This window comes from Protopterus annectens, chromosome 14.part0, assembly GCF_019279795.1.
Source record: "Protopterus annectens isolate FY-2018-M chromosome 14.part0, PAN1.0, whole genome shotgun sequence".
NCBI lineage: Eukaryota > Metazoa > Chordata > Ceratodontiformes > Protopteridae > Protopterus > Protopterus annectens.
In genome coordinates, this window is record NC_056748.1 from 1,053,015,440 (window position 1) to 1,053,041,503 (window position 26,064).

The 26,064-nt window shown below is 44.8% G+C and overlaps 1 protein-coding gene across 5 annotated transcripts in view; it reads left to right on the top strand.

The window, feature by feature from the left end:
• CCSER2 (coiled-coil serine rich protein 2) overlaps positions 1-26,064 on the top strand; it is a 1,462,971-nt gene that overhangs the window by 384,597 nt on the left and 1,052,310 nt on the right. For all 5 annotated transcript variants that reach the window (XM_044056871.1, XM_044056872.1, XM_044056868.1 and 2 more), the window contains exon 3: positions 19,947-20,152. In XM_044056871.1, the coding sequence (XP_043912806.1) occupies positions 19,947-20,152 (206 nt within the window). The remainder of the gene's footprint in view (positions 1-19,946; positions 20,153-26,064) is intronic.

Genomic DNA, 26,064 nt, shown 5'->3' on the forward strand with positions numbered 1-26,064 from the left:
TGGAGGGATTGGGATTTCTTTAGGTGTAGCATGTCCAACAGCTCTGGGTTTGACATAGCTTTATATGTTAGGCAGAGATCACCTCGGAGTAGGCGATATGCTACGGAGTAAAGCTGGAGTTTTTTGAGGCTGTCAGTGTAGGGCATTTGTTTGAGGCCAGTAATCCTCTTTGTGAGGTTCTTCTGTGGCCTTTCCAGCTGCTGCGGATGTCTTGTGAGGTACATTCCAAAAGGGGCGTTATACTCTCTAATAGGTCTAATGAGTGACAAGTAGATGGGAACAATGACCTCTTTTTCCTGGATGAGAACCCTTTTATGATGAGGTGTGCCATGTAGAAGGACTTCCTGACTTCTGTGGCAATGTGACTATCAAAGGAGAGACTACTGTCCACCTGGGTCCCAAGGTCTCTTATCACACATTCGGTGTTAAGTAGATTGCTACCTATGTGGTAGTTCATGGGTACAGAGTTTTTACCAAAGGGGATGATGCTGCACTTTTTGGCATTGAGCTTGAGGCCATGGCTCTGACACCAGGCATCTGTCTCAGTGAGGCCCTTCTGTAGGATGTCCACATCATTTGGGGACTTGACTATGGCTCCTAGTTTGCAGTCATCTGCGAACTTCGTTAGCCAGAGGCCTTTTGTGTTAGCCTGTACTTCAGAGAAATAGATACCAAACAGGAGCGGTTCCAGGACGGAACCCTGTGGTACCCCACTTGTCACTGCTTTGAGGTCAGATTTGGAGTCTTCAACTTTTACAGTGTGGGTTCTGTCAGTGAGCCAATTGGCAACCCATCTTGTGACATAGGGATTTATACCTAGTTTAGCGAGTTTAGCTACAATTCCAGAATGGGGGATGGTGTCAAAAGCCTTGGCGAGGTCAAGATAGGCTGTGTGAACCACCTTACCCTCATCCACGGCTTTGGTGACTGCCTCAAAGAAGTCGATCAGGTTCAAGAGGCCTGATCTGCCTTTTACAAACCCGAACTGGGTGGGTCAGCTCTGAGTATGACTCTTCTGCACTCCACAGCGCAGATCTTTTCAGCACCATGTGCTTCGGTGCAGTCCTTCTCAGCACCGTCCTTATTACCGGTGCAGACACTTTCCACGACGGCACCATACCCTTCAGGGCAGACTTTAGCCTTTGCATTGCAGACACCTTCAACTATTATGGAGCTGACGTTGGAGCAGACTACTTCCACACCATTTTCTTAAGTGCAGACATCCTCAGTTCCAGGCTCTGCACCTATTGAATTAGCAAGGACCAAATACTCTCCTTCACTGGATCCATTTTCTGGCAGTCAATATAGTCCTTTTCTAGAAAGGCCAGAATCACCATCAGCTTTTTCCATGAGGTCAACCAAGAGTCTTTCTGAACAAGATGTGTTGCTGCTTGTTGACCCGTTGCTTGTGGCCAGAGGTCTTTCTCAACCATCTAAGTCCATGTTCCCTCATTCAAGTGAACTTATATCTCCTCAAACCCCAACATACACTCCTCCTTCGACTTCTAACCTATTACTCTAACAGCAGCTTCCCTTCCCCCGACTCTAATAGTGGATCTCACTTTGGAACCAGACTCTTCCTTGTGGCCCTCGGTGGACTGGGCATCGGGCTCTTCTCAGGCCAGTGGCTGCGCCATGGGGGAGGGCATTCCTGGCTGAACGCAGATTTTTTTTTGTATGGCACCATCCAGGGATCCTCTCTTTCTCACGGTTCACAGTCCTCTTGAGACTCCTTGTCTGGGGGTAGGCTCGTCGGGGTGGGGTGTGACCCTGGTTCTGAGGTTGTCATGCTCAGTTCCAGGCTCCCATTCCTCCTTGGGCAGGCCAGCCTTCCAGGCCATGGAGAGGGCACTTGCCTCTGCTGCATATCCCACATGTCAGAGTCCTCTCTCCTCTCTGTGCTGCAACTCTCACAAGCCTAAACCACTGGACACCGGGCACAAGAGCCTCAGGTTTTTCCTCCTCAGGAGACCCCCTCTTTGCAGTCTTCCCCAGAACCTCCCACTGAAGAAGTAACCCTGCAAAGCATCGTACTAGGAAGCACATTGACTCTACTGAAGAGCCATTGACTGAAGATATGGATTTTGATGACAGGGAAGTGTCCCCATGGTCACCCTATCATGAGATATCCTTTGGTGACATCCTCGAGATCCATAGACAGAGGGGTGACTGGAAGTCCTCTAATCCTTCCTCTGAGGAATCTGTATTCCTGCAGGCTTTTTGTGCCTGGCACCTACTTTCTGGGTCACCCTGCCTGCCAATGAGCTCGTCCAGCCTGCATAGAAGGCTCCTGATACCCTGGAAGGGAATACCAAGGAGACCAGATAAAATATTACCCTAGCTGAGCAACCACATTGGTCACGAGGTGTTCCAGTAGATGCTATCATGGTGGCAGCTGCAACTAAGAAGGATTTGGCAGAAGAGAGCCAAACTGTCCATCTGCCCAACAAGGAGTCCCGGGCAATTGACAGATTAGGGAAGTGTGTGTTTGCTTCATCAACCATTTCCAGCTATTCCATGCATCTTATTTCTCATGCAACAGAAGGCATGGCTAGAGCGGCAGGCACGGGTATAGTCACCAGATGACATGCCTGGATGCGACTTTGCAGACTCCTTTAAGGCTTCTTTCATGAATGCACCCCATAGAGGCTGCTTCTTTATTTGGTCTTAAAGTGAAAGATATGCTGGCAAGGTGCGAACAGGATGGCAAGACCCTGTCTGCTGTTGGTGTCAGAAACTCCAGTCCAGAAATCAGAGGAGCGGGAAGATGTGGCACAGGAAATCACAGGGCTCTTTCCGGGACGCACATGCCGAGTTCTCCTCTAGAGGCAGAGGGGGAAACTCCAATGGAAGACGCCCCTTTCGGGGTAGAGGAGATCTGCGCAACTGGGGTTCCAGAGATTCTTTCTCTGGCCAACCCTGTCAGCGCTCCTGAAGTGTTGCCCGACTGCTCACCTCTGGAAGTGATCAGGGGTCATTTTTCCTTGTACACCGCTGCCTGGCAAAATATAACCACCGACTCTTGGGTACAACGGATAATATCCAGAGGCTATTGCATCCCCTTCCATCTTTGTCCAATCTCATCCACAGTATTACCCGACGTTCCACCCAGTCAAAGGGAAGCAGCAGCAGCACACGAAATCCAAAAGCTGCTACACAAAAGAGGCATCCAGACCAGATAGGATCCGTTTTTTACTCAAGGATCTTTTTAGAGCCAAAAAAGACAGGGGACTGGAGGCCAATTCTGGATCTCAGTACATTGAACAAATTTGTAAAAACAGAGAAATTCCGGATGGTCACGGTTCAGTCTGTCCTTCCTCTTCTGGACGAAGATGATTGGATGTACTCTCTAGATCTTCAAGATGCCTTTTACCACAAAAAATGGGCAAAAGCTCAAGAAGATACCTTCGCGTCTGCATAGAAGCCTGTCACTACCGATTTCGAGCTCTGCCGTTTGATCTCTCTACAGTTCCCAGAGTGTTCACAAAATGCATGGCAGTGGTTATCGCTCACTTGCGACTTCAAAGATTCCAGGCATTTCCATATCTAGACGACTGCTCCTCACCCCCCCTCCACCAAGCATCTACTGGAAGAAGCCCTGCAGTATACTTTCTTAACAGCTCAAAGCCTGGGAATCACTTTAAACTGGGAAAAATCCAACACGACTCCAACTCAGTCTTTGGAATTTATAGGGGTACTGTTGGACACGAGAAGTTGCACAGCATCCCTTCCGGAACACAGACTTTATTCTCTAATAAGACAACACGTTTAACTGCTGCTCTGTCACCACAAATCTCCTGCTCGAGCTATACTCAAGCTTTTGGGGTCAATGGCAGCCTCGATTACCATTGTTCCTCTAGCCAGATTCCATATGAAGCTCCTTCAGTGGCTACTTCTCACTCAGTGGTACTCTCTACAACATTCTTTGTCCTTTCAGATCAGTGTAACTCAGAGATGCAAGCAAGATTTACTCTGGTGGACGTCTCGAAATCCCCAACAATGGTCTCACCCCTTCAACCCCCATCAACCGATAGCCACGGTGACCATAGACGCCACCCTGATGGCGATGGGGCTATGTCAGGGAAATTCGGTCCAAGGCACCTGGTCGGAGACAGAGGCCCTTCTGCATATCAATGTGCTGGAACTGAGGGCGGTGCTTCTAGTGTTGTAAGCATTTTATTCCATCCTTCCATCAGGGAGTATTGCGATCCAATCAGACAACGTGTCAGTGGTCTGGTACATCAACAAACAAGGGGGCACCAGATCTTACCTGTTATGCCGAGAGGCCTTGAGAATATGGCAGTGGGCTATAGCTTACAACCGTTTTCTAATTGCAATGCACATTCCCAGGAGCTCCAATGTGATAGCAGACAAATTGAGCAGGTGCATTCTACAACCTCACAAGTGGTCCCTCAATCCTTTGATAGAGGCAAAACTCTTCAACCGCTGGGGCCAGCCTTGCTGTGACTATCTGCCTTTCCAATCAACTGCAAGTGCAGCAACTATTTTGCCCTAATCCCCCTCTGGGACAGTCACCGAGGGATGCCCTAGTCCATGCTTGGCCCTCGGGTCTACATTATGCTTATCCTCCTCTTCCCCTCATCTCCCAGTTTCTGAAGAAAGCATGACAGTTGAAGAGCGAAGTAACCCTCATTGCTCCATATTGGCCTCGACAAGTCTGGTTTCCTGTCCTCTGGCCTCACCTGCTAGATTAACCGTGGATCCTCAATCCATCCCCAGTGTTGATCTCCCATCCGCAGGGTCTGATTCACCCCAATCTAACAACCCTGAAACTGATAGCTTGGTTTCTCCACTTCCAATGATTGCCAGGCATGAAAACCTCTCGTCCCCTCTGTGCAATATTCTTATTGCATCTCATAAATCGTCCACCAGACTAATCTGTCTTAACAAATGGAAAAAGTTCTCTCTATTGGCAGCAAATAAACAATTAGACCCCTTGTCAGCCCCAGTTTTAGTGGTACTGGATTACTTATCACATCTTTTCCACTCTGGGGTGTCTGCCTCTACTGTTCGTGTGCATTTAGCTGCCATCTCAAATTTCCATATTGGTTTTCAAGATTCTTCACTTATGTCACACACAGTCTGTAAGACTTTCTTGAAAGGGGTTATCCACCTAAAACCTCCCTTTAGAGTACCGGTACAACCTTGGGATTTGGCATTGGTTCTGCAAGCTCTAACAGCTCCCCCCTTTGAACCTTCATCTTCATGTGATGTAAAATCTCTCTCTTGGAAAACTTTGCTTTTGATTGCAATCACATTGGCCAGACACTTGTCAGAACTTCAGACTTTATGCATCAAACCTCCCTATCTTATCTTCCATAAAGATAGGGTATCACTGAGAAGTAATTGTACCTTTTTACCAAAAGTGGTGTTAGAGCGGTCTGTCAACCAGTCTATTGACCTTCCAGTGTTCTTTCCTAACCATTCTAACAAGGGAGAGTATTGCCTGCACTCCTTGGATCTTCATAGGCAAGTACGATTTTATCTGGACAGAACAAAATCTACCCGTAAATCAGAACAACGGTTTCTGGCTTTTTCTGGACCTAGACAGGGTCATCCTGTATCAATATTTACATTGACTTCATGGTTGAGAAATTGTTTTTGTTGTAGATAAAGGTAATACACTTTGCCTCATAGAGACGAAGCTCATGCTACAAAATCTGTGGCAACTTCAGCAGCTTTTCATGCTAAGGCTTCCCTCAGTGATATTTGCTCAGCTGCAACTTGGGCCAAACCTCATTCCTTTATTCATCATTACAAATTGGACTTGGCTTCCAGAGGTAGAGCATCCTTTGGCTCCATGGTGCTCAGGAATGTCCTTCCATGAGGGCCACCCAGGGATACAGGTAGCTGGGAACTCTGTCCCATCAGTAAGGAATGATGGAAGATTTAACAACATTAAATAAAGAAGTTATGTCTTACCATAACATTCCATCTGTGTTGTTGGTCTTCGTTCATTCATTACTTCCCACCCTCTGTCCCCCATCCAGAGGTTCTTGGTTGATCTCATATACTCCTTTATTGCAGGTCTTTTATGACCAGAGGTACCCTCTACTTTTATCTATCAACTTGCAAACTCGATCTGAGGTAACAGGGAGCAGAGCATTCTGGGTAGGACCTTGGCTCGAGAGTTTTTGGCTGACGCGAGGTTGATATTGGCTGCCTCGGTTCCGAGGACAGAATCGATAACCCATCAGTAATGAATGAACGAAGATCAACAAAACAGATGGAACGTTATGGTAAGACATAACTTCTTTTTCCTTCCAGTTTTTCTGGTACAGCAGAAAAATCTCAGGTTTTCTCTGAGTGCTCTGTCTTCTAACTCTATTTTTTAAACAGTTTTTCTTGAGAAACCTCATATTCAGCCAGCCTTTTCCTTCATGTTAGCCTCTGATTTTTGCAGTTTTATTAGCTCATCTGAATCACTAGATGTTAAGTTGTCTATCTCGCCTTCATTCTTGCTGGATGGGTTCGGAGCCGACCTCGGCTCTGACTCGGCCACTCTAAAAGCTCGAGAGTTGGTTCCACCGGCTCGAGGCTCCCCTTATATCCCACAATGCTAGGCGAGAGTTACCTCAGATCTCGTTTGCCGCTACAGCTTCGAGGTTGGTTTTCTACCGGTTCTTGGTAAGTGACTTTTTCATGTGTAATTTAGTCTATCAAAACCCCTTTAATTTTAATATTTTTACTTATTTCCCTTAGTTTAGAGAAATTTTTATCCCCTTCTAAAAAATTCCCTCAAGAACTTTAGGTTCTTCCCTTGGGCCTACAGGCCTTTTCTCTTCCCTAGTGGAGTGTGTGTGTATTATTTTAAAATCCTAGTTAGTGATTTTTATTATAATTTAACTTGACAGGGTGTAATTAGTGTGTTTGTGTGTGTGTTTGTTTACACCTGTTTAAAAATGTCTAAAGAAGCAAAGGTCTCCGGATTCAAGAAGTGTGATGCGTGCTGTCAGAAAATGTCTCTGACAGACGCTCACACTTCTTGTGTCTACTGTCTGGGGCCTTTGCACCTGCAGGACTCCTGTGCTGTGTGCCATGGCTTCAGCCCCAGGGTCCTGCAGGAAAGAAAAATAAATTGATTTTAAGAGGCTTACTCAAGCCAGAGGATTCCCTATCTGTTTCAACAGGGAAGCCCTCTAAGGCATCTAGGTCTTCGGCTCCGACAACTGAGCCGAGACCTAAGGTTTCTCAACCTCTGCCTTCATCGGCTCCGGCTGGAGCCGATAAGTCTCAGTCCACAGTTTCTGTGGCTCCTCGGCTCCGCCGGAGCCGAGGTAGTAGAAGTTCCCATGTCGGCTCCGACCAGACCTTCGGAGCCGACAACTAGGAAGAGGTCCAGGTCACCATCTCTTGGCTCCGTTCATTCGGCTCCAGGATCTCCCCTGCTGTCTGAACGGAGCCAAAGATCTCACTCCTCTAGGTCATCGAGGCTGTCGGATCATGACCTTCAGAGGGTAGTGAGTCGACTTCTTAAGTCCGAGGCACTGGCCCAGATGCTTCAGAGCCCGACTCATCAGTCGATGCCTGCCCCGGTCCATCAACATATTCCACCTTCGACTGTCTTGAGCTCGGAGCCGGGTCGCGTCGGAACCGAGACTGTGATAGCGTCAGAGCCGATACAATTGTCTTCGGCTCCGTCGTCGGCTCCGTTTTCTTCCTTGGAAGAATCTCGGCGCCGGACTTCCCTCCTCGGCTCCGAGGGGGTGAGTGGCATCGGACCCTTGTCCGACCCCCCTCTCCCTCTCGGTGCTTCGGCGCTGGTGAGTTCGGCTCCGACATCGGCCTCGGAGCCATCACTGTCGGTGCCGAGGGGGGTTCTTAGCTTCTCGGAGCGGGGACCTCTGGCTCTGCCTGACAGGGGTGCATTCGAGGTCATGCGGAGTGTGTTAGAGCCTGGCTCTACTCCACAGTCGGCTCCGTCCGCCCTCCCTCACGGTGCCTCAGGTTAAGTCGACTCACTCCCTCATCCCGGACCGCAGAGAGCCAGCTCCTCAGGAACCCCCTGTGGGGATTTCATCCTCTTCCAAGGCCTCTCCTGATTTGGCAGAAGAGCCCCCTCGGAAGAGGAAGTGTAAGAGGAAACACATTGACTCACCTGAGTCCATCACGCCAGACACAGATTTGGATGATTCTGAGGGTTCCCCCCGTTCCCCTTCTGAAGATGTCTCATTTGCAGACATTCTGGAGATCCTGAAACAGAGGGGAAATTGGCCAGCCCTCAACCCTTCGGAGGACGAATCTGTGTATCTTGAGGCGTTTGGCTCTCGTCCTTCCACCTCCTGGGTGTCCCCCCCCTTTGACCCCCTCATGCAGGTGGTTGCTAAGAAGGCATGGACGGCTCCTGATTCAGTGGACCCCACTCCCAGGAGACCCTCCAAGTTCATAACAGCACCAGCAGACAAACAGTTCTTAACAAAAGGAGTTTCTGGATGCTATGGTGGTAGCTGCTGCCACTAAGAAGGAGCTAGCTGATCCTTCAGTACCTGTCCATCCACCTAACAAGGAATCTAGGTCCATGGACAGGTACGGGAAGCGGATGTTCTCATCAGCGACATTTACCATGCGTTCGCTGAACTACCTGTGCCATTTTACTCGTCTTCAAAGGGACTTGATCAAAGAAGCGAGTGAAATGTTAAAGGAGCCTACAGCTGCGGGTTTCCAAGATAAGATGAACACGCAGCTGGCTACCCTTAACTCCATAACCAACTCCTCCATGCGCCTTCTTTCTTACGCGGCTGATGGAGCGAGCAGAGCTGCAGGGACAGGTGTGGCCTTACGTAGGCTGCCTGGATGCGGCTACGCAATTTTGCGGACCCCTTCAAGACGTCTTTCACTAACTCCCCGTTCGATGGATCATCCCTCTTTGGTCCTCAAGTGAAAGAAACCTTGACTAGGTGCGAAACTGATGGCAAGACCCTTTCTGCCGTCGGAGTCCGTTTTTCTACTCCTTCTAGGCCTTACCCCAAAGGCCAGAAAGGTGGAAAGATGTGGTTCCGTAAACAATCTCAAGGGACTTTGCCTGACGCACAGAGTTGTTTCCCCGCCAGAGCAGAGGTGGGAATAACAATGGTAGACGTCGCCCTAGGGGCAGGGGGGGTCCGCAGAACCAGGGCAATCGGGAAGCCTTCCCTGACAAGCCCTTTCAGCATCCCTGAGGTGTTGCCCGACTGCCCATCTTCGGAGGCAGTCGGGGGAAGATTGTCACTGTACCCAGAAGCCTGGCTATCCCTGACTCAAGACAAATGGGTACAGTCCATCATTTCCGAAGGCTATTCTATCCCCTTTCTTCGCATTCCAAATCAGTCAAAAAAATCCCTTCCAGATGTTCCACCCGCTCAAAGGGATCTAGCGGTTTTGGAGATTTCAAAACTGCTTGCAAAAAGAGCAATTCAGCCAGTTCCAGCAGACCAGCAAGGATCCGGAATCTACTCAAGGTTCCTTTTAGTTCCAAAGAAAACAGGGACTGGAGACCAATTTTGGATCTCAGTGTCTTGAACAGATCAGTCAAGAAAACAAGATTTCGGATGGTCACGCTGCAATCCATCCTTCCCCTTTTGGGCAAAGGAAACTGGATGTGCTCTATAGACCTTCGGGATGCGTACTATCACATAAAAATGAACAGACGCTCCAGAAGATTCCTCCGCTTCAGGCTGGGAACCAGTCATTTTCAGTTCAGGGCCCTGCCCTTTGGTCTCACCACTGCCCCCGGTGTTTACCAAATGCATGGCAGTGGTAGCTTCTCACCTGAGACGACAAGGATTCCAGGTGTTTCCATATTTGGACGACTGGCTCCTCACAGCTCCCACCAAGCATCTCCTTCTGATGGCCAGAGATTACACTTTTCGCTTGTCAAAAGCTGGGTATTTCAATAAATTGCGAAAAGTCTGTTTTGTCGCCTTGTCGTACTATTACCTACATAGGCAAATCTAGATACAGTAAACATGTCTGCAAGACTAACACATCAGAGAATAACAGACATTCACAAACTGGTATCACTCCTTTTCAACAACAACAGAATCAAAGCCAGGTTAGTTCTGAAAGTGTTGGGAATTATGGCAGTGGCCATACCTCTGCTTCCATTAGCCAGATTCCACATGCGGATCCTTCAATGGATGCTCTTTACTCAATGGTCATACCAGCAACTTCCAATGTCTCACACCATTATGATCACGCAAGCGTGCAAAAATCATCTCATGTGGTGGATGTCTTCCTCAGCTCTTGTTGGGAAGACCCTTTGTTCCACCTCCTCCGGTTGCTACTCTGACAACGGATGCCTCCCTGATCGGGTGGGGGGGGCATTATCAGGGCAGGACGGTCCAGGGCACATGGCAACCAAACGAATGCCACTTGCACATAAATGTTCTGGAGATGAGAGCAGTGCTTTTAGCGTTGCAAGCCCTTCAAGACTCTCTTCCCTTGGGAACGATTGCAATCCAAACAGACAATATGTCTGTAGTGTGGTACATCAACAAACAAGGCGGAACCAGGTCATACCCCCTGTGTCGAGAAGCACTCAGACTGTGGCAATGGGCGATTTCTTCTCAGCGGTTTCTGATAGCAACGCACATCCCCGGAAAGTCCAATCAAATTGCGGACAAGTTGAGCAGAGCCATACTCATGCCTCACGAGTGGTCTCTGAAAGACTCTGTAGTGAGAGAAATTTTTCTCAAGTGGGGTCAACCTTGCTGCGATCTTTTTGCTACTCCCCAAAACAGCAAGTGCAGAGAATATTTCACTCTATTCCCTTTACCAGGCCAACCCAGCAGAGACGCTCTAGTCCAAGTTTGGCCCCGGGGACTTCTGTATGCATTTCCTCCCTTCCCACTGATCTCTCAAGTGATACAGAAAACTATCGCTCAGAAGGCCTCATTGATCCTCATTGCTCCTTACTGGCCTCGACAAGTGTGGTTCCCCTTTCTACATCGTTTTCTCTTGAGCGACCGTGGAATCTGGACCTAGTTCCAGATCTTTTGATCCATCAGTCGGGTCAGTTTCATCGCTCCCTCCCCTCTCTGAACCTCACTGCTTGGTTCCTCCAGTTCCAACCTTAGCCAGGCTTCCTCAATTATCTCACACTGTTAGAGATATTCTGATAGCTTCCCATAAATCTTCCACTCGGAAGATTTATTTGAGTAAGTGGAAACGCTTCACATATTGGGCTCAAGGAAAGGACATAGATCCTTTCACTGCTTCCATCCAATTAGTCCTTGATTTTCTAGCTGAACTCTTCCATGCAGGTTCATCTCCTTCTACACTTAAAGTTCAATTGGCAGCTATTTCTAACTTTCATGTGGGTATTTCTGAATCTGCCTTAATGTCCCACAAGCTTTGCAAAGCCTTTTTGAAAGGAGTTTTTCTTCTTAGACCTCCTATAAGAAATCCTCCTTCTCCTTGGGACCTAAATTTAGTTCTTGCTTCCTTGATTCTTCCCCCTTTCGAACCTGCAGTCTCCTGTTCTTTAAAATTATTATCATGGAAGACTCTTTTTCTGGTAGCTATTACATCAGCTAGAAGAGTTTCAGAGCTTCAAGCACTCAGCTGTCGTCCTCCTTATCTTTTTGTTTCATAAGGACAGAGTATCTTTACTTAACTAACCCGTCCTTTTTGCCCAAGGTGGTCTCGACGTCAAATCTAAATCAAAGCATTGATCTACCTGTCTTTTTTCCAGAATACTCCAATAGGTCTGAACAAAAATTACACTGCCTGGATGTTCACCGTCAATTGAGGTACTACTTGGATAGAACAAAACAGTTCAGAAAATCTGATCAGCTGTTTGTCTCCTATGCGGAAAGCAGAAAGGGACTTTCAGTTTCAAAGGTATCATTATCCAGATGGCTAACATCTTTGATCTCCCTTGTATATGAAATTAGACATCAAAAGCTGCCTGATAAACCTAAGGCTCATTCCACCAGAGCTTTGGCTACTTTTTTAGCCTTCCAAGACAGACTGCCTATTGACACCATTTGTGCAGCGGCTATTTGGGCTACTCCTCACACTTTCATTTCTCATTATAAGTTGGATTTAGCTTCTAGGCATAGAGCTAACTTTGGTTCCACTGTTCTCAGGAGTCTGTTCCGTTAGGCCACCCGGGACAAGGTGCTAGGGACGCGGTCCCATCCAGCAAGAATGAAGGCGAGATAGACAACTTAACATATAGAAGTTATGTTCTTACCATAACGTTCCATGTTAGTTGTCTTCTTCTCGCCTTCTTCTTAAGGCCCCACCCTCCTTCCCCCTGGCCTGGACAGACCTAGAGGAATTGTGATTGTGACCTCTCTTTCTACCACCTCTTTCTTAGACATATGCTATTTTGCATATTTCCTGGTTCAGGATGTAGGTCACCCTTCTTTCTTCCTGAGGTGGACTCTGTTTTACAGTTATACTGTTACTATTATAAGCTGGGGTTAGCTTACAAACGAGATCTGAGGTAACTCTCGCCTAGCATTGTGGGATATAAGGGGAGCCTCGAGCCGGTGGAACCAACTCTCGAGCTTTTAGAGTGGCAGTCGAGCCGAGGTCGGCTCCGAACCCATCCAGCAAGAAGAAGGCGAGAAGAAGACAACTAACATGGAACGTTATGGTAAGAACATAACTTCTATTTAATGCGTTTTCTTTTTTTCCAGCTTTTTTTTGTTTGAATTGATATGATCCTTCAATATGTCATTTATTGTAATTACCTCCGAGTTCATTTGATTTCATTTTTCCTCTAAATTACAGGAAGCCATCTCTTAAACCAAAGCTATAGCTTGAACTATTTTTGCTGAACAGGTTCAGGATCATTCCCAGACAGAGCTTTCTCTTTACCTTTTCTGGTTTATTTTCTTTCAGGTTTTCCAGATGTCTTCTTTGCTCGCATCCAGACAGTGAATTTACTAGCCAGTAACCAAATTTTACAAAAAAAAAAAAAAAAAATTCAATGGCACTCCTTTTTTTTCAGTTTCTGTTTTCACAGTGGGAAAGCTGAATTTATGCTTCATTAATCAGTGTGCAACCACTGGTTTGTTGGTAGGGTTTATAAACCTAGTAATAGTTGGCAAACTCGTTTAACATCTTTGCAGAGGCTTCAGGTTAGTTTCATTCATAAAACCTTGGACAATTAACCTTTTGTCTCACTTGGGATAGATGAAGCCCATCCATGGGGAGTAACTGAGCATTTCTGTGGCATTAAAGTGAAAGAAAATTGTTAAAAATCTATGCTGCATAAAAACAACAAAGGAACTATTAGTATGGTTTGTTTTATCTTGGTCACTTTTTTTTGAAAAGACATAAATAAAGGTATTTGAAGAAGAAAAGGCTCCATCATCTTTGTGACCAGTACCTGTATTTGAACATACCTTTTGTATGTAAGGATTTATCACATTTGTATGAAGATTTCTAAGATCGTCACTCCTCAAATCAGGCAAAACACCACTTTAGAGATATATGACTTCCATGGCATTGACCATAGTAAAGTGTTCAGCCTAATTCAAGAAAAAGTTATTCCCATATGCAAGGTTCCTGTACTGGTTCTGTTATAGTTAAGTAAACCTTTTCTTCCTAGTTGTTTGAATGTGAAAAGGAGTCATTCTGCCACATGCAGTCTTTGGTAAGAGTAGAACTGAAGTTCAAACATTTTCCAGCAAATGTACTACAGAAAGCAGGAGTTATAAAGAGGGCACAAACTGTAGGGTATGTTTATTTTGAGCCATGTACCAGTGAGCTGTATATTGGTGTTGGGAGAGTCATTGTTTAATTATTTGTGTATTTTTTGTTTTTACAGAATGCACACTTTGTAAGTACACTTAATACTGTATGTTGAACCTGTCCACAAACAGAGTATGTGGAATGTGTTCATGTCTTATTCAAAGATTCAAACAATATTCAAAGATAAACAAGACAAACATATTGGATGGCTCAGAGGTGCAGCAGTGCCATTGTCGCCTCACAGCAAGAGGTTCTCCAGCTCGATTCTTAGCTGGTGTGCCTTCTGTGCAGAGTCTGCATGTTCTCCCTGTGTTCTTTTGGGTTTCCTCCCATGTTACAAAGACATGCATCTGGATCGTTTCTCCCTTGGCCTCTGCTGAAAATTTGCTTTGTTCCAAATCGGACTTTCCCGGTTAACAAATGTTAAATAAATAAATAATATTTACTGCTATAACCTGTGAGAAATGTGTGACTAATATATTAATTAGTATTTCAGAACAATATAGGTATTTTTAACTTTAGATTTAAAACTGCTCAGAAATGTTTGTTTTGGGTTGTGCCTTCTGATTGTTAGGTACTCTGAATAAATTTCACTCCTGCTGTCCTCGGACCTTTGGCTAGGTAGATCTGCAAGGAGATGAGTCTTTTATAGATTGAATAGGACATGTATTCTTTGCTTTTTGTTTCAGCCTTTGGATTTATTGTTTCATTTAGTGTGAATCCATTCTTTAAAGTCCTTTGAAGTGGGCAGAACTACACTGCTCTGCACACCAAGAGTTCCAGAGCTTCTTTGCAGAAGTCTTGTTTTGAATGCCACTTGGCAGTGTTGGACCTCCTCTACTGTGTTTGTTTTATTTAATTAAACCACATGATATGGCATGACGTGATCTCACAGTGGAGAAGTAAAAACAGAGTTGAACTATTTCTGCAGAAGGAAAGGAATGTATTACCTTCAAATGTCTGTGATTACATATACAGAAATGTTATTGTCATTGGGAAGTGATCCATCTGCAACCACCAGAAATGCTTTTGGTGCAAGGAAATTTAGCTAAAAACTGGAAGCTTGTGGCCCAGAAGTTTGCTTTATTCATCAATGTGAATGGATTAACTCAGAGCCTTGAAAAGGGTACAGTGTGCCAAATTCCTTTATAGCAATGGGAAAAGAGCATTGCCTTTCACGTTTATTGAAAAGGCAAAAAAAGAAAATAGCAGCACTTAAAAGTCAGGGCTTAATGTGAGCCATTAAAGCGTACTGTTTACTCAGCACTTGTTCTTCACACAAGCACACAGTCCTGCAGAGAGGCCATTGGTACTGATTTTACTGAGACACAGAATAGTGGCAGAGATTGTGCATTTATTGAGTTGTGTGAATAATTTGTGGAACAAGAAATGAAACAATGGGGAGGCTATTCTGAGAAGTAAAACTGCATTATAATGGCTTAACAGCTCATTAACATTTCCCTTATTTTTCTTGAAAGAAGAGTCGACACTGTTCTCGGTTGAGAAAATACCCTCTCCACCACCTCGAAAGTGGACAGACCAAGAGAACAGAGGTCAATCTCACCAAAGCCGAAACTTCTGGTGCTGTCAATCCCGGACCCTGCCCAGACCTCCACTATGAGGGAGTGTCAGACTTGAGCTGGCCTGTGCGAAGATTCCGAGGGGAAGCGACAGCTCCATGACTGTCAAAGTTGAAGACATTCCCTGGCACTTTGGCTCCAAGACTAATTCTGCTCAAAGGGGGGGGGGCTAGAGCCCAGTAAGTCAGCAATAAGGTTACAGTCGAAGATGAAGTTATTTTCAGATCCAACCATCTCGATTCTTGGAGCTTCCAGATCTGACTGCTCCAAAATCACTTGCCGGATCGGAGAAGAAAATCTATGGGATGGGAAGCTGGAGGGAAGTGAAAAGAGGGGAGGCCCCATGCACTGCCATAAACATTTGGATGTGTATTGTGACTCTTCTTCAGATCCTAACCCCATTTCCTCTTTGAATCTAGCTTCTGAGCCTCATCCATCTGTTCCACAGGAACAGCTGGGCCCATATGAGCCTCCAGCAGTTCCAGTCCAGGAACTTCCCATTTCTTCCAATACCTGTGCAGACCATCCCACTGAGGAGGTTACCTGGAAAAGAGAGGCTGTGTAAAAGGAGACACTTAGATTCCCCTTAGGAATGTCTTACTGAAGACACCGATTTTGATGAAGTGGAAGGGTCCATGGGTCACCACTGGAAGTTGTCTCTTAATTATTTACAGAGGGACTTGAGGAATTGTCTGTCTTCCCCTGGGTCCATGTCAGCAGAGGAACAAAAGTTTTTTTCCTTGCAACTGGCAACCCTCCATTCCATCTCAAATGCATCTGTATGTTTAATCTTTCATGCAGCTGAACATTCCTCACAGGTGCTGGGTTCAGGCATAGCCATCAGGAGACATGCTTGGATGCGTTTGTTGATTTTGTGGAACCCTTTAAGTCTTGGAACCCTTTAAGTCTTCTTTCATCAGTGCTCCTTTTGATGGATCTTCCTTGTTTGGGCTCACTGTTAAATACACTTTCCTAGAGTGAACAGGATGGAAAGACCTTATCTGTCATGGGAATCTGTTTTCCTACACTGTAAAAATCCTTCTCCAGGAATCAACAAGGCAGGAAGAAGATGTGGTTCTGAAAATCCCAAGGTCCTTTTCAAGATTCACAAGGGGAAATCTTTTCCCAGAGGCAGAGGGGGAAATAATAATGGAATTTGCCATCCTCAAGGCAGGGGGTATGCAAACCAAGGATTATGAGATTCTTTTTTTGGATAGGCCCTTTGAGTGCTCCTGAAGGGTTGCCTGACTATTGTTCTTGGAGACAGTCTGGGGCCACTTATCTTTGCACAAAGACACCTGGGCAGCCATCACAAAAGATTTTTGGATGGAAGTAATCATATCCAGAAGTTATTACATTCCTTTTTCATAAACTCCACCAACAAAAATGTTTCCATGATGTACTTCCCAATCACTGGGAGTTAGCAGCCCTAGAAATTCAAATGCTGCTGGACAAGAGAGTCCTCCAAGGATTCCTCCCAGACCAAAGAGGATCCGGAGTTCTTTTTGGTCCCATAGAAAACAGGGGACCAGAGACCAATTTTAGATGTCAGTCAACTGAATCCATTTGTAAAGCAATCCAACCAGATGCTCGTGATACAGTCCATTCTCCCTGTTTTGCGTAAGGACGCCTGGATGTGCTCCATAGACCTCCAGGATGTGTACTATCTTGTCAAAATGAGCAGAAGTTCTTTGAGGTACTTAAACTTTCAGCTAGGGGCCAGTCATTATCTGTTCAAAGCTCTGCCTTTTGGTCTCACCACAGCCCCCAGGGTGTTTACCAAGTGCATGGCAGTTGTAGCAGCTCATCTCAGACTGCACAGATTCAGAGAGTTTTCTTATTTGGACAACTGGCTCCTTACTGCTCCAACCAGGCATCTGCTAGAGGAAACCAGGGATTACTTACCATGTGTCAGTCTCATCTTCAGCCATTTCAAGTCTTGGACTTCATAGGAGCTTGCCTGGACACTTAATCTGTTGGCCTTTCTACCACAAATTAGAATTCGTACTTTGAGAATTCATGTCAGTCCGATCTTATCACATTCTTCTCCTCCAGCAAAACTGGTACTCTAGGCCTTAGGTTTGATGGCTGCAGCGATTACTCTAATATCCACTACTCATATATGAATTCTCCAGTGAACTATGGCAGTACAATGGTCAATTCTTCAACATCCACTGAATAATTTTTTGAAGCTTTCCTAAGTTTGCAGGGATTCCCAACTTTGGTGGATCCAGTCCAACAATGTTTTTCAGGGATGGCCCTTTATCCTTCTTCCCCTAAAAGCCACACTGACCACGGAGACCTCCAAGTTGGGATGGGGGCATTTCTTGGGGTGGACTGTTAAAGGCATTTGGTCTCTAGAAGAGATCAATCTGCGTATAAATGTCATAGAGATGAGAGCGTTGCCGACCTTTCAGAACTCTCTTCCTGTAGGGACAATTGCAATCCAGAGGACAATATGTCAGTGGTATGGTACATCAACAAACAGAGGGGAATCAGGTCCTACCTTTGCTGAGAAGCAGTGAAAATCTGGCAGAGGCAATCTCTTCCAGACGTTTTCTGGTAGCAACCCATATACCGGAGAAATCCCGTGGTCTAGCAGACACGCTCAGAAGAATTATCCTGATGCCTCACGCGTGATCTCTCAGTCATGCAGTGACGAAAAGGGTCTTCCGCACATGGGGTCAACCTTACTGCAGTCTCTCTGCCTCGCCTTTCAATAACAAGTGCAGCAGGTTTTTTGCCCTAATTCTCCCTCAGGGGAGTCAGAGAGAGATGCTCTAGTCTACATTTGGCCCTCCGGTTTCCTGTACACTTACTCTCCCCTACCACTAATCCACAAATTTCTTCAGAAAGCGATATGGTTGAAGAGCATGGTTATCATCATTGCCCTTTTCTGACCTCAGCAAGTTTGGTTTCCCTTCCTGTGTTCTAACCTTCTATTTCCTCCTTGGACATTGGACCCAAGTACAGATCTGGTATCTCATCCCTCAGGGATTGCTTACCCTGATATTCCAGGCCTCAAGATGACCACATGGCTTCTGCAGTTCCTATTATGGCTAGACAGTCTAGGCATTCTTCTTCAGTTCACCAAATATTAATATCTTCCCAGAAACCTGCAGCTAGGAAACTATACAAGAGTAAATGGAAAAGATTCTCCATCTGGGCACAGCAAAGACAACTGAATCCCTTTACCATTCCCATTCCTGCTGATTTGGATTTCCTGGAAACTATTTTTCAAGGGGCTGCTAGTTTTTCCACCATCAAGGTTCACCTAGCAGCCATCTCTAATTTTCACACTGGAGATTATGCTTCTCCTCTAACTTCAAGCAGACTATGTAAAGCGTTCCTTAAAGGCACTTTTCTACTTAGACCTCCAATTAAAGACCCTACTCCACCTTGGGATCTCACAGTTGTATTACAAAGGTTGGGTCAGCCTCCTCCGGAGCCTTCGGCTAAATCTGACCAGAAATTTCTCTGTTGGAAAACGATCTTCCTTGTGGCTGTTAACTTCCACCAGGTGAGTTTCTGAACACCAAACACTCTTCAAATCCACCTTATATGATTTTCGGTAAAGACAGTCACTTTATGTACTAGTTCATCTTTCTTACCAAATATAGCTTCTGAAATGAGCATCAGTAAGGCCATAAATTGGACAGTCTTCTTTACAAAAATTTCCAGTAAAGGAGAATACATGTTTCATCTTTTGGGTGTACATAGCTTGGTTTTTATCTCCATAGAATGGAGAATTTCCAAAAACTGACCAACTCTGTTTCCTTTGCCCATAACAAATTGGAGAAGCCTATTTCTAAAGTAACCCTAGCTAAATGGATTTCAGATTGTACTTCATATGTTTACTCCTTGAAAGGTTTACCTTTGGCAGGATATCCAAATGCTCAGTCTTCTAGATCTATGGCCACATCTACTGCTTTCTAGGCTGGAGCTTCCATTGATGATGATTGTGCTGCAGCCACATGGTCCAATGCTCATACTTTAATGGCTCATTATAAGTTGGATATCATCTCCAGAAATAGGGCTGCCTTTGGTTCTGTGGTACTCGGCATGAGCCCTAGCATGAGGGCCTCCCAGGGTTGTAGCTGGGGGACTCTGTCCAATCCGTTGAGTAATGAATGAAAAATGACATCATCAGGTATAAAAGTTATGTAATCACCATGACTATGTATCTGTGTTATCCATTTTTATTCTTCCTCAACTCTCCCTCCATCCCCCTCACCTACCCTTTGGTAGTGACCTGATAAAGTTTGTGATTTGTAATCACTGTTCCTGTTTGAGCCCCTGTGCTATTCTTCCTCTTGTTATACCCCTTTTGCTTGGGTAGATTATAGTGACAGCAAACTTGTTCTGAGGTAAAGTAGTAGTAGTAAGGGGCATTATGGGTATGGGAGGAGCTTGAGAGTTGATCTAGAGTCTGCAAGAAAAGCAGCTGAGTCAGATCCAAGGTTGGATATGATACCCATCCATTGAGGAAGAATGAAAATGGACAACACGGATGCATAGTTTGTGGTGAGTACTTAACTTTTACATTTCTTTGTTTCTCAGTACATTAGGTGTAGATTGTCATTGCTGTAATGCAGATGTCTTGCACTTGTAAATTATATATTTTGTGCTGTTAAAAGTATTGTGTGTTGTTTTAACCAGTGCTGCAAAGAGAACTGGGAGACTTGCATTTCAGTTCTGGGAGCGATCTGTGTTCTGCCAAGCTGGAATTTCCTGCGGCTTGTTCTATTGAGCTTTCTCCATCGGATAGCTCTGATGGAACCTATATGTGGGACGAAGAAGGCATGGAACATGTTGTAGACACTCATCCTTGTTGCAGTTATGATTCTTCAGATATGAATAGTCAGGTATGTTTGGACCTATTTTCTTAATCAAGCTGAATATTTATTGCAGTAATATTTCAGGGTAAAAAAAATGTTTTGCTATTATTTGTCAAAAAGCATAATCTGTATTAAGTTATCCTACTAGGAAAAATATTATAATTTATTCTCTTTCATTGTACTTTTTTTTCATATTGATGTATGGAGCTTTTCTCCTCGTTTCTCTGCTGAAAATGGATTTGCATTTGACCCAGTCAGGCTTTCCTGGTAAACAAATGTAAATTACTAAATTACCATGCAGACTTTAGTGATTTCAGTCTTCAGTGATTTGTCAGAAAACCACATTTTTTTTGAAGAACAGACCAAAAATATGAGGTAAAAATCTAGATATTCAACGAAAATCTGAATAGTTGAGAGGTATGCCAGAAAGATGGACAGCCTCCAGACTGGCAGAGACAGCTGCAAGACCTTGTCTAACTAGCAAAGGGCTGCATAGCCAAGACAAACTGGCATTTCCTCCTCATCCATAAGTAGGAGCTTATTACTTCCGCAAAACATGGAGCAGATTAGCACTGAGCGAGTCAACAAACCAGCTGATGTCCCGCAGCAAACAGTTAAGTGGACTTTTAAAGCACCTGACAGACCTGCCCTGATTACAGGAGAGAACCCCAAAGCTATGAACTGGAGTGCATTGTTTAAACTCCTCAGAACAGCAGGATTTGGAGAAATATCAAGGAAAACTTCTTGATGCATGTTTCCTGTAGAGAAAAACCTGAACAGTAGTTGAAAAGCGTAAATCTAACTGAAGAAACTGGCCATGCTGTATAAAGAGCACTTGGCCACCCAAGTACCTACATATTTGTATATGTGAGCACTTAGCAAAGAGTGTCCCCTCATGGGTGTCGTGTCCTCGTCATGAGTGTCAACATTATTCGTAAGTTATTAAAGGAGAGAGTAAATGGTAGGTACCTCCTGTCAGACAAAAAAGCTCTGAACTTAACAAAGGTAAACCTGTGCAGGCTCCCAAAACAGGTAACCGGTTTGGACCTCATTGCAGTATAACTGAGCGTCTGGCACCACTAATGAGCCCCAACAAATATCCCAGGAGCTAAGGTGCAATGATTTATTTCCTTGCTTACATATGTTTACCAGGAATGTCCACCTGGGAAGTCCCATTGTCACAGAGTGCTCGAGAGAATGACAACAGTAAAATATACATTCAACCAAAGTAAAAAACTGACCAAAACTAAGACCAGTAGATAAAAGTCCAGTAACCGCCAAAAATCACCAGTTAGACAGCCAGAAACAAAATACTCTAAATTTAACGACATTAATCCACAGTTAAGCGCTTTCGTCTTATCTAGACTTCTTCAGAACTGTGGAGAACCAAACCCACAGTTCTGTTTTCCCATTCACCACAGTAAATAGATGTCTGCACTTGTTCTAATACAAAAAAGGTAACTTGTAAATCCCTCACAGATCAAGGAGTGTCTTGCAAGTGCACTTGTACAATCACCTTTCTGAATACTATACAAGTGCTGACAAATACTCTTATAAAAGGCATTTTTAGTTTTGCCTATATAGAAGGCTTAACATGCCTCGCAGGAAGCCATGTATACAACTCTAGATGTCTTGCAAGTACAGATTTTAGTAACATCAGTTTGTCCCAACATTCCCTTAAGAAACCAGTGTAGTTGGTGTTACTATAATGACAAAAGTAACTAAGAAATACCAAAGTGAAAAGCACTCGAAAGTATCAATAAATCCAAAAAGAGTGCAGTGAGCCAAAATCGAGAAACCCAAAAGTGGAAATCCACTCAGTTTAATAAAAAAAGACCAACATCATCCAAAAAGCATAAACGCTTTTACACAAACAAATTCAGTGTGCGTTTTCGTCCTTTGCACTTGGACTTCATCAGATACATACTTCCCAAACCATTAAACCTTTAAATACATTAATTAATGTTAATTAACCAATAAAATCACTTTAAATCCATTTAAATGGGCTAACCAAAATAAATTCTGGGTTCACGAATATTCATAATAAAAACATAAGATTTGTTCATACTTTAATTTACTATTCAAAAATTGTTAAAACTTAATAAGAACATATATATACACATATACCTTACCATACTTTAATATATAAATAAATTACTAAATATATGTCAAAAACTTGTCTGTTAAAACTTGTGTTAAAAAAAATCATAATGGATGGCTCCCTCTGGTGTCAAAATTCATAATTACCATTAAATTTTGTTAGCTCTTAATTTCAACAATGGTAATATGGTTAAAAAATCATTAAGACCTGTTTTTTTCCCTGCATGTAGATTAACTTGCCACCATAATTCTTTGCTCTCTAAAATATCCTCCCATGGACCCCCTCTAATATCCTGCTTAATCTGTTCTAGTACAAAAAATGAAAATTAAATCCCACACAGCCCCTAGAATGTTTATAAAGTGCATTAGTTTCTTTTGCTTTATTAATGTCGTAGGTATGCTCATATATTCTTTTCCTTAATGCTTTACCTACATAGAATGACTGACATTTTTGGCATATTACAAGGTATACTACCCCTCTAGTATCACAACCATAAAGGCCCCTACTTCTAATCCATCTCTTCCTGCTTTCCAAGTAAATTTCCCCTTTATTCATAATATAAGGGCATTGGTTGCATCTTCCACATTTAAATGATGTCCTTCAAGGATGCATCTGCAGTCCTAACATATGCGTTGTCCTGCCTCAGGCAGCCCTTCGGTCGGCCGGATTCCAAACTCTGGGTCTGGCCTCGGCTGATGTCGCACTTCACCCGACGTCATAGCTGCTGTGTATTGGGTATAAAGGCATCAGCCGACGCCATTTTCCTCAGTCTTTCTTGCCACGTGGTGCCCGAAGCAGAAGCTGTTCGCAAGTGCCGGTCGGTCAGATCCAGAGATTTCTACTACCGAAGACTTCTAAAAAGCTGAGTACCCCGTTGGGGACTCTTTCTTGCCTCAGCCGATGTCAGACAAAGTAAATAATTATTTAACTTGTGGGAAACAAATACCTCATAAGGATTTCCACTCTTACTGCCTTCCTTGTTTAGGCCCAGACCACGACGTATCAGCTTGTCTAGCCTGTGCTTCCTTCAACCGACGGACGCTTAGACGTCGGTCGGAGTTTGCTGAGGAGTTTTTTGGTCCCGCCTTTGCATACAAAATGCCGTCGGAGACTCCGACTTCACAATTAGCGAAAAAGCGTAAGGAAAAGGACCGACACTCGCGGTCCACGGTTTCGGCTGAAACCACGGTTAGGCCAACCGCGAGTGTCTCGGTTTCGGCTGAAACCGAGTCCTCGGTTCCTCCTTCGGCCGAAAGCATGCCTCCGATAGCCGAGGCCTCACAGAGCATGGCCGAATCTGCTACTGAAATTACCCCTGCTGAAGCAGGCAACCGGGATATATCAGATACTATTCCTTTAGACATAACTACCCCTGCACGTGGAGCTGCTAGACCCCCTGCTTCTATGTCTATCAAGGCCTTTTCCAGGGCTAAAGCAGCTAAATCTTCTAAGGCCTTACCTGCTAAAACCCCCTCACACAGGCCTACCTCTAGTTCCCAAATGCTCAGCCTGGCTGAGGATCTCATTTCTTTGATCAGGGGATCCCAACCTCATCCAGACAGGGCCTCTCATCCCCCTCCAGATAAGAGGCATAGAACTGAACCCCCGGAACCTGTTTCTTCAGACTACTCCTCGGATGACTCCTATATTTCAGACCGTCAGGAAGGTCCATATTCTCCCTATGAGGATTCTGATGCAGAAGACTCCATTCCTTCTGCTTCTCCTCCTGAAGAATTTTCTTTTGGGGAAACCTTGCATGCTATGAGGGAACATTTTCAATGGCAGGGCCAGGATTTTTCAGATTCAAGGAAAAGGCTAAGGACTTTTTTACATTTACCACAGCATAGGCCTTTAGCCATTCCTCCAGTATTAACAGTTGTAGATGATGCATATAATGATGCCTGTACTGCCCCTGATTCTCTCCCTCCGGCCCCTGCCAAGCCTGACAGATATTACAGGGTCCCGGACACACACTACCATTTGTATAAGGCTCCTGTTGCAGATCCTGAAACCATTTCACAGGGCCCCAAAGCTGTAGCAGCTGCCTCTGCCAAAAACCCTCTCCCCTCTGAAAGGGAATCTAGAGCATTAGAGAGATGGGGTAAAAAGGTTTATACTTCTGCTACTCTTTCGGCCAGGGCCTTAAACTGTCAATTCCACATGATTCAGTACCAGGAATTTTTGTTAGACTAGCTAAATAAAAAACTGTCCTCTCCTGAACCTATAGACCGTAAGCCCCTTCAGGATTTGGTACATAACTCTCAGCAGGTCAGTAACCATTTCTTAAAATGTGGCTATGATGCACTGGAGGCTTCCTTTAGATCAGCTATGACTGGAACAGTGATTAGAAGGCATGCCTGGTTAAAAGAGCAATCCTTACCAGACCATGTTAAGTCAAAGCTTCTAGATGCTCCTATGGAGAAACAAAGTTTGTTTGGCTCCCCTGCACAGCAGGTTCTAAAGAAGGTGGAAGAAAAAGCAAAATCTGTCCAAACAGTCAAGGATTTCTTACAGGTCCAACCTCCGAGGTTTAGCAGAAATTGGCCTTCGAAGAATTGGTCCTTTCCAGACACCTCCAGAGCACAAAGAGGCAGAAATAGACGCTCAAGAGGCAGAGGTCATTCCAGGGGTGCCTACAGGGGAAGTCAGTGGCAGCCTAACAACCAGAGAAGTACTGCCACAGATTCAGCTACAACCACTTCCACAGGACAGACACAATGACTTGGCTCTGATTCCGCCTACCAGGGAACAACTGGAAGCACCCTTGGGCGGAAAACTAGCCTTATTTTCCGTAAACTGGCATTACATTACAGGAGACAAATGGACTTTACAAACAATAGACAAAGGCTACAGGTTTCACTTCCACACTCTACCAAAAAGAGAGGAATGCCAAACCTACCACCAAGCCAAAAAACAAACGCTCTAAGACAAATCAACAACCTACTAAGGATGAGAGCTATAGAAAAGGTACCCTATGGAACAAGGACAAGGATTTTACTCCAGACTTTTCCTTGTACCAAGAAAAGAAAATCAATGGAGGCCTATTCTCGACCTGTCCGCTCTGAACACATACCTCATTGTTCCAAAATTCAAAATGCTGACCTTACAGCAACTTCTTCCCATGCTGGGCAAGGAGTCTTGGCTGGTGACTCTAGATCTCAAGGAGGCATACCTGCACGTCCCTATACGACCAGATTGCAGAAGACACCTCAGATTTCTTGCAGGATCAGAGCATTATCAATTCTCAGCATTGCCCTTTGGCTTATCTACTGCGCCCAGAGTATTCACGAAATGCCTGGCATCAGTAATTGCTCATTGCAGGCTTCAGGGAATTCAAATTTACCCATACCTGGGCGACTGCCTAATACAAGCGGACAACAAGACAAAGTTAACAAAAGATTTAGAAAAGGTTATACAACTGCTGCAAGCCTTGGGATACACAGTCAACATGCAAAAGTCAAGACTGGAACCATCCCAAAGGATAACATTCTTGGGTGCAGAACTGGACACATCAACTCAGATGGCCTTTCTCACAGAAGAAAAACAAAAGCAACTACCACTCTATTTCATGGCATTAACAACACAGACTCAGCTTACTGCAAGGAAAGTCCTGCAAGCCCTGGGTTACATGGCATCCTGCATAATATTGATTCCGCATGCCAGACTGCATATGAGAAAGTTGCAATGGTACCTAAGGAATGTATGGTCTCAACACAAGCACAGTCTAGAAGCCCAGATTCCAATAATTCCATGCCTGAAGCAAGAATTCCTGTGGTGGGCTCAGGCCTGTCAGCTGAACCGAGGATTGCCCTTCCACAAACCTCAGCCAAGCCAGACC